Source organism: Taudactylus pleione, unplaced genomic scaffold (assembly GCF_031769625.1).
Source record: "Taudactylus pleione unplaced genomic scaffold, aTauple2 ptg000051l, whole genome shotgun sequence".
NCBI classification, from domain to species: domain Eukaryota; kingdom Metazoa; phylum Chordata; class Amphibia; order Anura; family Myobatrachidae; genus Taudactylus; species Taudactylus pleione.
The window spans coordinates 904,115-916,592 of record NW_028284453.1 but is presented as its reverse complement, the minus strand read 5'-3'; the positions used below and the strand labels follow the sequence as shown (position 1 = coordinate 916,592).

The window sequence follows — 12,478 nt, the reverse complement described above, 5'->3', positions numbered from 1 at the left end:
GCTGCAGATACACCAAAAAGTGGACGACCAAAAATTGTTACAGATGAAGCACCAACTGCTGTACTGGCATCATTTTCAAAGAGCCCACAAAGTAGCACTCGTTGCCTGTCTCATGAATGCGGGGTTATTAGTACAGCCATTTTGAGAATTTTGTCTACACATAAATGGCACCTCTACAAGATTCAGATGTTGCAACACCTGACTGCTTGTGATCCAGACTGTCGGGGGGAGTTTGTACACTGGCTAACACAGCATCTTCAACTGAACCCTCATTTTCCACACCAAGTTTCCACACACAAGTTATTGTTTAGTGATGAGGCAAATTTCTTCATCAATGATGAGGTAAACAAACAGAACCACAGGTATTGGTCAGAGACAAATTCTCACATGATGGATGCCTGTAGGGTTGTAGCCTCAGCAAAACAGTTGATATGGCGTGGTTTGTGAAGTACCTGTATTTTTGGCACCATTCTTCATTGATGGAACATTAACAGCAGCAGAACGTTACAAGAGGTTGTTAGATGAAGACATTTTTTCCTCATTGTTACCAGAGGATGGGTCATATCTTAATTTCTTCCAGCAAGATGGTGCCCCACCTCATTGTGGACTCATTGTCAGGGAATATCTTGATGTGCAGTTTTCCCAAAGGCGGAATGGCCATAAAGGTCCAGTCCAGTGGCCACCAAGATCCCCAGATTTCTCTCTATGGATTTACCTGAAGGATTTATTCTGTGAAGAAACAAAACCATTATCATCTGCAACAATGAATTGTAAATGCTTGTGCTCAGATTCAGCTAGACATGTTGGTCAAGGTTCATCATGAATGGCAAAAGAGAATAGCCTTAACACTGCAACATGGTGGCCAGCACATATCATGTAAACTTTGTTAAAACTCGAGAATGAATAAAGATATGTTAAAATGAAGAATACCATTGTTTTTCAATGAAATTCTGTATCTGTTTGATATGTCACATTACTACCTTCCCAATTAAAAAATGAGAGTTGCATTCAAGATGGCCGACTTCAAGATGGCTGCCATACTTGTGACATACTCTAAAAAGTTTTCCCCCACTCCCATATCATATGTGTAGACACTGGATTATTATTTCCTTACTCATTTACTTTTTAGAAGGGTATTTCCACACTTATGCACAGCCCTGTACATAGAACTAGCCACAATTTATTATGTTAAAAAAGGCAGTATATACATAGTGACAAGAACAGATATTGATATTGATAAATATAGATGGTGGTAACAGGTTTAATTATGAATTTTAAACCACATTATTACATTTCAAAAACATCTGTTACCTTTCTTTTTGTTGTTATAAATATTTTGCCTATAGATTGTAATACATATTTTTAATTTCAAATATGGATAAAGATTTTAATATGTATATACATTAACAATAATTAATTGTTTCTAGTCCACCACAAAACAGAGCTCACTTTTTGCTGAGTTGAAAAATATTAACTAATCCATGAACATAAATATCAGATTTGTGAGGGATAATAGTTTTTTATGGGATACTGTATATATACTTAAGCTTGCAAAAATTTGTGTTTTCCCTGGTGAACCCTGGTGCCACAACCAGCGATTTATAATAATGGGATTACTGCCATTGATAGGTACTCCCAACATGGACTATTTATCAAACATCAGGGCAGTTCTCCCTAGTGTGGTAACAGCATCCTCAGATGGTGTTACTAGTAAAATAAAATATTTTTTCTTTAAATAAAAGCATTTTTAAATGCAGTATTTTTCTTTTATTATTTTTATGGCTTCATAAAAAAAAAAACCAAAGGAACTTGTTTCTTAACATGGGCCACTGTAGCCGACTGATGTCTTTCACTAAAACCCCTGTTTTCCACCCTCCCGCTGTCAAGCAATGAATAAGATATCAAATCTTCTGCTGCTTGAATTACATGATAACAGTCTTTTAAGTGGAAGAAGCAGCGTGGCGCTGATAAACTACAATGGGTCCATATAATTGACAGGGACCAACAGAAAAAAATATACGTCTTCAATTTAAATAAGATTTATTTAAATAATAATAATAAGACAATTCTGGCCTGGATCTGGTCTTTCATTTCCACTAGATAAAAGTGGAAAAAAAGTCTAAAAAAATAATTACTTTTACTATAATTCCCATGTGATAAAAAGCTTAATAGAGATAATAAAACTTTTTATCAGTGAATTTTTCCTGCTATCTCTATCCTGAGGTTGCAATAGCAGAAGAAGGATTGCGGCAGCGCTTGTAGTAGACAAAGGATTGCGGCGGTATTTGTAATGCCATTCTCTTTAATAAATAGGAGGGACTCCTCTCTCACCTGCTGCTGGTCCGTTTGCTATTTGATAACCAGATGGGAACTGATCACATAGCAACTCTCTGTTGTGTGAGTCCAGGATCCAGCTCATTATATACAAATCCAAGCAAGAGTGCAGAGGAAGGAGGAATCATTATGTTGCCACAACTCATGCAGTTTACACAAATGTCTGTCACCAGCCCTGGACAGTGTTAATGGGACCACATGGCACCCTGCTCACTTGGTTCAACCTGTCTCAAGGTAGAACCCATGGTATTGGGTCCAGGGCAGCTGCAGGCGCATCTGCATGGTGGAGCAGTGGTCCATATGTACAGTTAGTGCTCCATCTTTGGTATGTATATAGTTATTATGACCCCTATTCCAGTTATCATGAGAATTCCAGTTATCATGAGACATCACTGAAATGGTTTCCCAGCGCATGTATGTAAATGAGCCATGAAAGTTTTTTCAAAACAGCCATTTAGGATTTATATTCTGTGGGGCTGGTGCAGAGCTGAGTGCAATTCATCCGTAATTGTTCCAGAATTGCATGCACAGAACTAAATGTGTGTAGTCCACTGTATGCAGCGGTGCGGCTGGACCACCCACAAGGCCTATGCAATACTGCCATTGCTCCCCTCAATACCATCCACCCAGCCCCTCACGTACATGCCAACTCCAGCCCCTAGTCAGACTTGCCACAGCAAAAGATATGCAATGGGAAAAGACGCGCATGTGCTGTAAAGCAGGATGCAACTCAACCAACCCTAATGGCCCATACACACGGGACGATCAGTCAGCGATAACGATATCGATCACCCAGCACACCACCAACTCCGGCTATAGCGACCCATGATCAAGATCGCGGGTCCCTATAGTAACTTGCTCGATAACGAGCAGGTTGGCCAGCACGCACGACCGATGGACGATATCGCGATCGTCCATACTTGCCCGCGCATCGCTGGTTGTTAGCAGGTTGGTAGGGAGCAAAAACTTAACAATTTGAAGATAACGATATGAACGATATCGTTATCGTTCAAATCGTGCATTTAAATCGCTCCGTGTGTACGGCGCTTAATTCCCTGTACTGGAGTTTCTTCAGTTGCTGGCATGGCTCTTTCGTCTGTGCTTGATAGATCATGTCTTCACCAGGCTGTATAATGGATCTGATTTGCAATGATGTACAACAACACTGTGCTAGGATCTCTTACATGGTCGAGTAATTGTGATGAAGCATAGGTGTGGTCCCACTGGCACCCTCTCATGCACAAATGATGCAGACACAGCCTTTCTGCGCCAGGCAGAGTTGGACCAATGTCTTAAAGTAAATGTAACAATTAAAAAAAAAAATAGGTGCCAAATACAGAACCAGCTATCCCTGCGCACACCCACTCTGAGTCCTGGAGTTCTGCCACTGCTAAGTAAAGGTGCATACACACTAGACGATATGCTCCCTGAGCGATATCGTCTAGTGTGTCCCCGGCAGGCTGTGCTCAATGTCGTTCATGACATTGAGCACAGCCGCTGAACGATATCATTAGCGATATCGTTCAGCGCCGGGCTCCCTCACCCATTCCCTGACATGCAGCAACCTGACGAGGTCGTCAGGTTGGCCTGCATGTCAGCCCGATGAACGAGGATGACGAACGACCCGCGGGAACGCGCGTCGTCGTCATCGTTCATCTTTTTTGTGTTAAAAATGGACGATAAAGTGGACGACTGAACGATAACGATATCGTTATCGTTCAGTCGTCCACTTTAATCGCCCAGTGTGTACGCACCATTAGACCGAAGGCTGTCAATTTAAGCCTAAGGGACATTAAACCACGAGTGTTTTGTGTGTTGCTAGTTTAATAACGTGTTGGATATTGCCCCTTTAAGTTTAGCTGGTCTTATGCAGCCAATGAATGTTTCATGCGGAGTGGTCTAAGAGTATGTAATGGAGTGATGTATGCAAATCTGCCTCTTTGTTACAGTTTTTTCCCACCCTCCCTCTTTTTGTTTTTCGTTTGTTGAATGTATGATGCTTGTTTTGTTGTTTGCGAAAATGAACGACACTCGGAGTTACTTTATGTTAATAATTAGGCTTAGTGGGCGCGCTCTCATTAAAGTGGAGTAAGGCGATAGCCAATTGTCCTGGACGGGAAATGGCTATACCACCTGGACCGGTGGTTTGAAGGTAAAGAGAGTTGATCACCAATGCTTGGCTTGTGTGTTTGTGTTTGTATTGAGCCGTTTGGTTGTTATTGTCCTGTGCGTTCTTTTGTGCCGTCACCATTATTAGTATTAACTTATAATCTAAAAATTGAATGACCTGTCAAAAATAAATTTGACAAAATATTTAAACGCCAACACTGTTGTCTGTGTCTTTATTTTAGAAGATAAGTTACATTGTATTTAAGAAGGTATTATATGGTAACACGATAATACACGTTAGTGAGTTTAGGGGTGTTCAGATGCACAACCTATACGCACGCCAACAGTTACAGACACATATATACAGTTACACAGACAAATAGATTCACAGACATATATATATATATATATATATTTATATATATATATATATATATATTTACACAGACACTTCTATACAGACACATATATATATACAGCTACACAGACATATCTACATACCACATTTATATCTATCAGCCATAACCTCAAAACCACTGACAGGTAAAGTGAATAGCATAATTTATCTTGTTGCAATGGCACCTGTCAAAGGGTGGAATATATTACGCAGCAAGTGAGCAGCCAGTTCTTGAAGTTGATGGGGTTTATTTACAAAGCGCCTGGTTGTAAATCCGGGTGTTTCTGATCATATTTATGACAAATAGTTAAAAGGGCAATGCTTTTAGTAGCCGTGACTTGCTAGTAAAAGCATTGCCCTTTTAAAATATCGGGCATAAACACGATCAGAATAGACCTCGATGTGTTGGAAGTATGAAAAATGGACAAGCTTAAGAATCTGAGTGACTTTGACAAGAGCCAAATTGTGATGTCTAGACCACAGGGTCAGAACGTATCCAAAACAGCAGCTCTTCTAGTATTCAGTCCTTAGAACCTACCAAATGTGGTCTAAGGAAGGACAGACAGTAAACCAGCGACATGGTTATGTGCGCCAAGGCTAATTAATGCGCATGTGGGGTGAAGGCTAGCCTTTCTGGTCCTATCACACAGAAAAGCTACTGTAGCACAAATTGCTAAAACGTTAATGCTGGCTATGACAGACAGGTGTAAGAACTCACAGTACATTGCAGGTTGCTGCATATAGGGCAACTTAGTCCATATTGTCCCCTGTCCACTGCCGAAAGTGCCTACAGTAGGCTCGTGAGCATCTCTTTGTACTTTCTGCCCACAAGGCAGTTCAGCTCAAATAATGAAGGAGGGTGCCCCCTTGAAAGAGGGGAGCCAGGACACATGTTCTCAGAGCCACCCTTCTGTGATCCATCATTATCTCAGCAATAACAGCTACCAGCTCCTGGTCTGTGAGGTGGAGCTTCTCCATGCCTGGTTGAAAGGGAAAGAAGGAAGGAGAGCAGAGAGCAGGGGACCAGAATAAGGAGCTGCGCTGGCTTTTTCACAGAACAATGAAATTGTCTTTGAGACCATAAGCAGGGAAGAAATGAGGAGATAGTGTCGGTCGCAGCTAATAAGACCCGTGGCAGTCATAGGCATCATCGAAAAAAGGATGTCTGTTTAAAGACATCCCTAATTTGTTTAATAGGCAGCCTGGACAGTGGCTCCCCCTAGGTGCCGGCACCCTAGGTAGCTCTCTACAGCTGCCTAATGGTAGAGCCGGCCCTATCCATACTCTTGATATGATAGCCGTTATCACTATCAGGGCGCACTTGCACCAGTCCTATCCCTGGTCCAACCATCTGACAATAGGTGTATTTTCCACATAGGCAAAACTCTGCAGAGATCGCAATTCCGTTGACACCCCCTGACTGGACACGGCCTATGTGAGACCGCCCTGTAACAGTCCGATTTGCCCCTTCAGTCATAAGTGTGAAATTCGTATGACTGTGCGTTGGGTTCCAGACCATGATTGGAGTGAAGACGCACAGGATATGCTCTGCAGATGGACTTGCATTCAACTCATTATCCCCCATTGCGTGCATCACATATTTCAAGATTTGCACTTTCTCCCTTGTTTTATTCTCTGACACATTACCCTATTGTATAAATAATGTGAGAGTGGGCATTGGGAAGTTCTTTTTAGTTTGTTACTTTTCTGCGTTTGAAGAATTACTTGGAAAAAGTGGCTTCTGTTGAAATGTTCGTCTCTGCAGAGCTGCAAAGTGCATCCCATTGTATCCAATCTCTGCTACCACTAACATAAGCATTCACCACCCTTACATCTCACTTTAATTATGTTGTTAATGTGCAACATAAAACTTTGGGGCTTATTTTGACTTGGACTCTGCAGTGACCGCTTTCATGTCCTCTGCTGTAGTCACGCCTGTGACTGTATGCAAATGCTAGTAACAGCCCTTCCCCTGGTGTAGAGCCATCCATCACACCCTATTTGAGTGCCTTTATATGCAGCCAATGGAAGCACCAGCAGGACTTGCACCAGCCTCTTGCTAGGTGCAGAATCTTTAAGGGCCTTACTCTTAGATGTACTGTACACGATCCCGCAGCAGCCAGATTGACAGGCTGTTGTCATTTAGGGGCGGGGAGTGGGCAGTGCTGGACTCCCACCCAGAAAATGGAGGCATGTTGTCCCCATTTTCCTGGAGTGCCGAGGCCAGGGTCAGAAGATGTAGACTTCATGGCCTTAGCTGTGGAGCCTCAAGATTGCAGATGGTGTAGCAGAAGATCAGATGCTGCATTTTAGGATGAGGCACTCAGATCTGTGAGGCCAACAGGAGGCATAATTTCTTCTCAGTAGCCTTCTGCTGCATTAGCATACTGTATGTTAGCATCGCTGCTACGTCCAAAGATGTCAGTACACTCCTGCAGCACGCCGGCAAAACTCCCGTACAGGGGTCCGTGTGCAGCCTCCATGTGGGCCCCTACTCTTTGGCAGTGCAGTAGACTGTGGCTTTGTGCCAGAGTCTACTGCGCATGCGCAGGTCTCCGGGAACATGGCGTCCGCACCTTATTTCCGGGAATATCTTTAATACGAATGCGCAAATCACTGGGAAAATGGCCAAAGCACCATTTTCATGGTGAATAAATTCTGCAGAACTGGCCAATACGAGACTCTGGAGAGGTAAGAATAATTAATATATGAGTGCAGTATATTCAGTGTGGGCCCCCCAAGACCCAAGGGTCCGTGTGCAGCGCACACCCTGTACCCGTTATAGATATGCCAATGCTCCCATAACATGCCTATCAGATGGAAGATCTTTGTACATCTGCAATGTCACCGCCCAGGAACACCCAGCATATTCCAGAGTCTCTGCATCTCAATTGGTCCTGCAACTCTGTGTAGAGATACTGAGTGAAGCATACACTGTGCGACTTTAGAGATTATACAAGAAGACGAGACTAATAACAATATAACTGTAAAATCACCCTGAAATGTCCTTATTTATCAACAGTGTTACCTGGATACTGTAATCCTGCAGTATTATATTATATTGTATTTGTACAAGCCTTGGCAACAACTGACTTTGTCTTATTACCTGAGATATGTATGTTTCTCTTCCAGCTCTCCTCAGTCTGTGGATGGATCTGACCAGTGGGATGATCAATATTCAACTGATCCCTCAGTATCCAGTTATCCAGGAATCTGTCACCCTGAGTGTTACTGGGGTCACTGGGAGGATTCTGTCTATCAAATGGTTTAAAGGACTAAACACCAGTGCTGGGTATCTAATCCTCACATATATTCCTGGTGGTACTCCACCACTACTTCCTGGGCCTTTGAACTTCCCTCGGGTCAGCCCTTTCCCTACTGGCTCATTACTGATCTCAGATCTGAATATAACAGACAGCGGTGATTACACAGTGCAGATACAGACAGAGAAAGCACAAGAACAAGCCTCTGTGACCCTGACTGTCAATGGTGAGTAACATGTAATCACTGTGCCAGGCAGACGTGTGATGTATAATGACCGCTGTGTCCTCTCCTCTGTGTGCGGCTGCCGGGTACAGGGGTAACTCCAGCTCTGAGCTTTTACTCAGTATCTGAGCAGCTGCTTATTGGAAAACGAACTGGATGCGTATATATTACATCAGCCCTTACTACTAGGCTGGAAATCATAGAGTGGGACAAGCAGGCCCAGATTAACAATTCGGCAGAGGGGGCTACAGCCCCAGGCTTCCACATAAAACTAGGCCAATCATAATGACAGCATGATGATCAGTCACCCAGCTGGCCACATGGTCATCCATAAATGAGAAGTAATAAAATTGTGTTTGTATTTTCCTCACAAAATGATACAAATTTTCTTCTTATATGTATTTAGGCAGACATTTGGGCTGATAGTGAAGGGATGTACACTCCTACATGTTACTGGCCACACCCACAAAGCACTGGCCACACCTCCTCCACTTTATGGGGTCTATTTACTAAGCCTTGGATGGAGATAAAGTCGATGGAGATAAGGTGTCAGCCAACCAGCTCCTAAGTGTCAGTTTTCAAACACAGCCTGTGACATGGCAGTTAGGAGCTGATTGGCTGGTCATTTATCTCCATCCAAGGCTTAGTAAATAGACCCCTAAGACTCAACTGTCACTCTTGGACCATCTGAAAGGTTGGGATGCAATCTCTGTGTGACAATGGTGGTTGTTTCTTTTCACTGGTGAGAGACACTCTCAGCATCATGCAGAATTTTACTTACATCTGTTCTGTTGGTGGAAAATATGCTTTCTGTATTGTAAATGCGCACCAAAAATTACATACACATACATCTCTATCACCTCTAAAGTCCCTATAACTGGTGAGGCGATACAGGTTCAGGGGCAAATGCATGATTATAACAGTGGGGATATATACAGTGTACTGTATATATATATATGTGTGTGTGTCGAGATGGAAACTTGCAGCGCCAGAAGAAGTAAGAACCCTTAAACTGTTTTATTAAAAAAAAAAAAATTTCTTTCCGTAATTGTATACACAAATTAGTGTATAGAGACCAATGGGAAAGAAAACCTGTATAAATGGTGAGCTACGTGTATACAGCACTCCCCAGCAATATAGGTGTCGTGTCGGCTCAATCAGAAGTGCAACACTGGAGATCTGTTTCTGACGGAAACATACAATAATTAAATCTGCATTTGAGCGCCCAATGTCTTGTATATCTTATGTGTATATAAAAAGGAACATTCAATTCCATGTAATAAGGTAATTATTTCAAAGTGCAATATGTGCTAATGTGCAAAAAAATTGATAAAACAATAAAACTCTTAAAGTGCACCATGTGTATGTATACATTAGTAAATACAACAATATACTGTATCTAAAAACAATGATAAAAATAATTGTTTATATCAGTGTATTGTACAAAAAAGGTGCATACTAGAATTCCACAGCACCTATCATTTTGTGCAGCAATACTATCACCTATTAATATATATAAATATGCAAAAAATGGATACACAATTACTTTGAGCTAAAAGAGCAATTTAATAAGACAATATCTAGACATAAGGGGTGGAGTAGACAATAAGTCAACATACATTGGACATTTTTCTTAAAACAAAAAAGAATTAATACTATCCACTACCGTTCAAAAGTTTGGGGTCACCCAGACAATTTCATATTTTACATGAAAACTGACTTTTATTTATCAAATGAATTGCAAAATGAATAGAACATATAGTCAAGACATTGGCATGGTCAGAAATAATGATTTTTATTTGAAATAATTATTTTGTCCTTCCAACTTTGCTTTTGTCAAAGAATGCTCCTTTTGCAGCAATTACAGCATTGCAGAACTTTGGCATTCTAGCTGTTAATTTGTTGAGGTAATCTGAAGAAATGTCACCCCACGCTTCCTGAAGCACCTCCCACAAGTTGGATTGGCTTGATGGGCGCTTCTAGCGTACCATACGGTCAAGCTGCTCCCACAACAGCACAAAGGGATTGAGACCTGGTGACTGCGCTGGCCACTCCATTGCAGACAGAATACCAGCTGCCTGCATTTTCCCTAAATAGTTCTTGTATAATTTGGAGGTGTGATTTGGGTCATTGTCCTGTTGGAGGAGGAAATTGGATCCAATCAAGCGCTGTCCACAGGGTATGGCATGGCGTTGCAAAATGGAGTGATAGCCTTCCTTATTCAAAATCTCTTTTACTTTGTACAAATCTCCCACTTTACCAGCACCAAAGCAGCCCCAGACCATCACATTACCTCCACCATGCTTGTTCTGCGTCTCACAAATGTTCTTCTGTGTGATTCAAACACCTCAAACTTCGATTCGTCTGTCCAAATCACTTTTTTACAATCTTCCTCTGTCCAATGTCTGTGTTCTTTTACCCATATTAATCTTTTCCTTTTATTGGCCAGACTCAGATATGGCTTTTTCTTTGCCAATCTGCCTAGAAGGCCAGTATCCCGGGGTCGCCTCATCAATGTAGATGTTGACACTGGCGTTTTGCGGGTACCATTTAATGAAGCTGCCAGTTGAGGACTTATGAGGCGTCTATTTCTCAAACTAGAGACTCTAATGTACTTGTCTTCTTGCACAGTTGTGCACCGGGGTCTCCCACTTCTCTTTCTACTCTGGTTAGTGCTTGTTTGTGCTGTTCTCTGAAGGGAGTAGTACACACCGTTGTAGGAAATGTTCAGTTTCTTGGCAAATTCTCAAATGGAATAGCCTTCATTTCTAAGAACAAGTATAGACTGTCGAGTTTCACATGAAAGTTATCTTTTTTTGGCCATTTGGAGAGTATAATTGAACCCACAAATGTGATGCTCCAGATACTCAACTAGCTCAAAGGAAGGCCAGTTTTATAGCTTCACTAACAAGCAAACCCATGTTCAGCTGTGCTAACATAATTGCACAAGGGTTTTCAAGGGTTTTCTAATTTTCCATTAGTCTTCTAACGCGCTTAGCAAACACAATGTATCATTAGAACACAAGAGTGGTGGTTGCTGGAAATGGGCCTCTATACACCTATGTAGATATTCCTTTAAAAACCAGACATTTGCAGCTAGAATAGTCATTTACCACATTAACAATGTATAGAGTGTATTTCTGATTAATTTAATGTTATCTTCATTGCAAAAAAACAGTGCTTTTCTTTCAAAAATAAGGAAATTCTAAGTGACTCCAAAGTTTTGAACGGTAGGGTACATAACACATCACAAGTAGTATATATAAAAATAGATTATCAGGTAAAACAATGGTAAGTCCATGAAAGGTGAGATAAGCTACCAATGCATTTCGTCCGGTTAACAGACTTCTTGAAGAAGGAAACACAGGTACATAAAGAAAATAAGCAAATTAACATAAAAGGTCCCAGCACTCCTCGTGCTTGTCAGTCCACTGCAGTGGCTTGCAGCCACAATCAGCCATGCTCTCCCAGCATAGCCCTTTGTCCCTAGGCACTACAGTCACTTTAGCCTACTAATTGGCCACTTGCCGGCATTAGTGCATGGAAGACTAGGTGAATGGGGGTTTTAAACTCTTCCTCTGCTTCTGATTTCCTGCTGGCTCTGGGCGACCTGGAAAACCCGGAATTCCAATTTCCACATATTTCGGCGGTTGCGGGCGCCCGTCCGTGTCGTCCTGATGCTCTGTTCCTTCTCCGATGCTGTTACTTCCTGGTCACGTGTGCAGTGGCCGATCATGTTATGCGGCTTTGTCCGAATTTGGAATAGCGGTAGTTCTTTGCTTATGCAGTAATTGTTTTCTTGTACACGGACGGGCACCCACAACCGCCGAACAGAAGATACAACACTTGGGCAGGAGGAGGAGGGTTCCGGTCACACGGGGAGAGAGGAAGACAGGTAAGTCTCGGAACAAGGAGGGGGAAGCCGGATCAGATCACGAGTGGTCACGTCTGGCGATTCCCCTCCCCAGACAGGGAAGTGGCAGGTTACTGAGTTGAGGTGTAGGATACAGTCTTTCATTAGACATATCACTCACTTCATCAACACCCTGCACGACCCAGGTCCGGAGATCCTGCACCGCAGCCCAAGTGGTTCTCCTCTCTTCTGACCAGAAGTCATCCCGGGCAACAAATAACAGTGTAAAACTTACAGAC

At 42.3% G+C, this 12,478-nt stretch overlaps 1 protein-coding gene across 1 annotated transcript in view; it reads left to right on the top strand.

Annotated features, from left to right (window-relative positions):
- Window positions 1-12,478, top strand: part of LOC148535429 (cell adhesion molecule CEACAM19-like) — a 52,033-nt gene that overhangs the window by 19,969 nt on the left and 19,586 nt on the right. Inside the window, exon 2 of the mRNA XM_088462605.1 lies at window positions 7,973-8,329. Within this exon, the coding sequence (XP_088318731.1) occupies window positions 7,973-8,329 (357 nt within the window). The remainder of the gene's footprint in view (window positions 1-7,972; window positions 8,330-12,478) is intronic.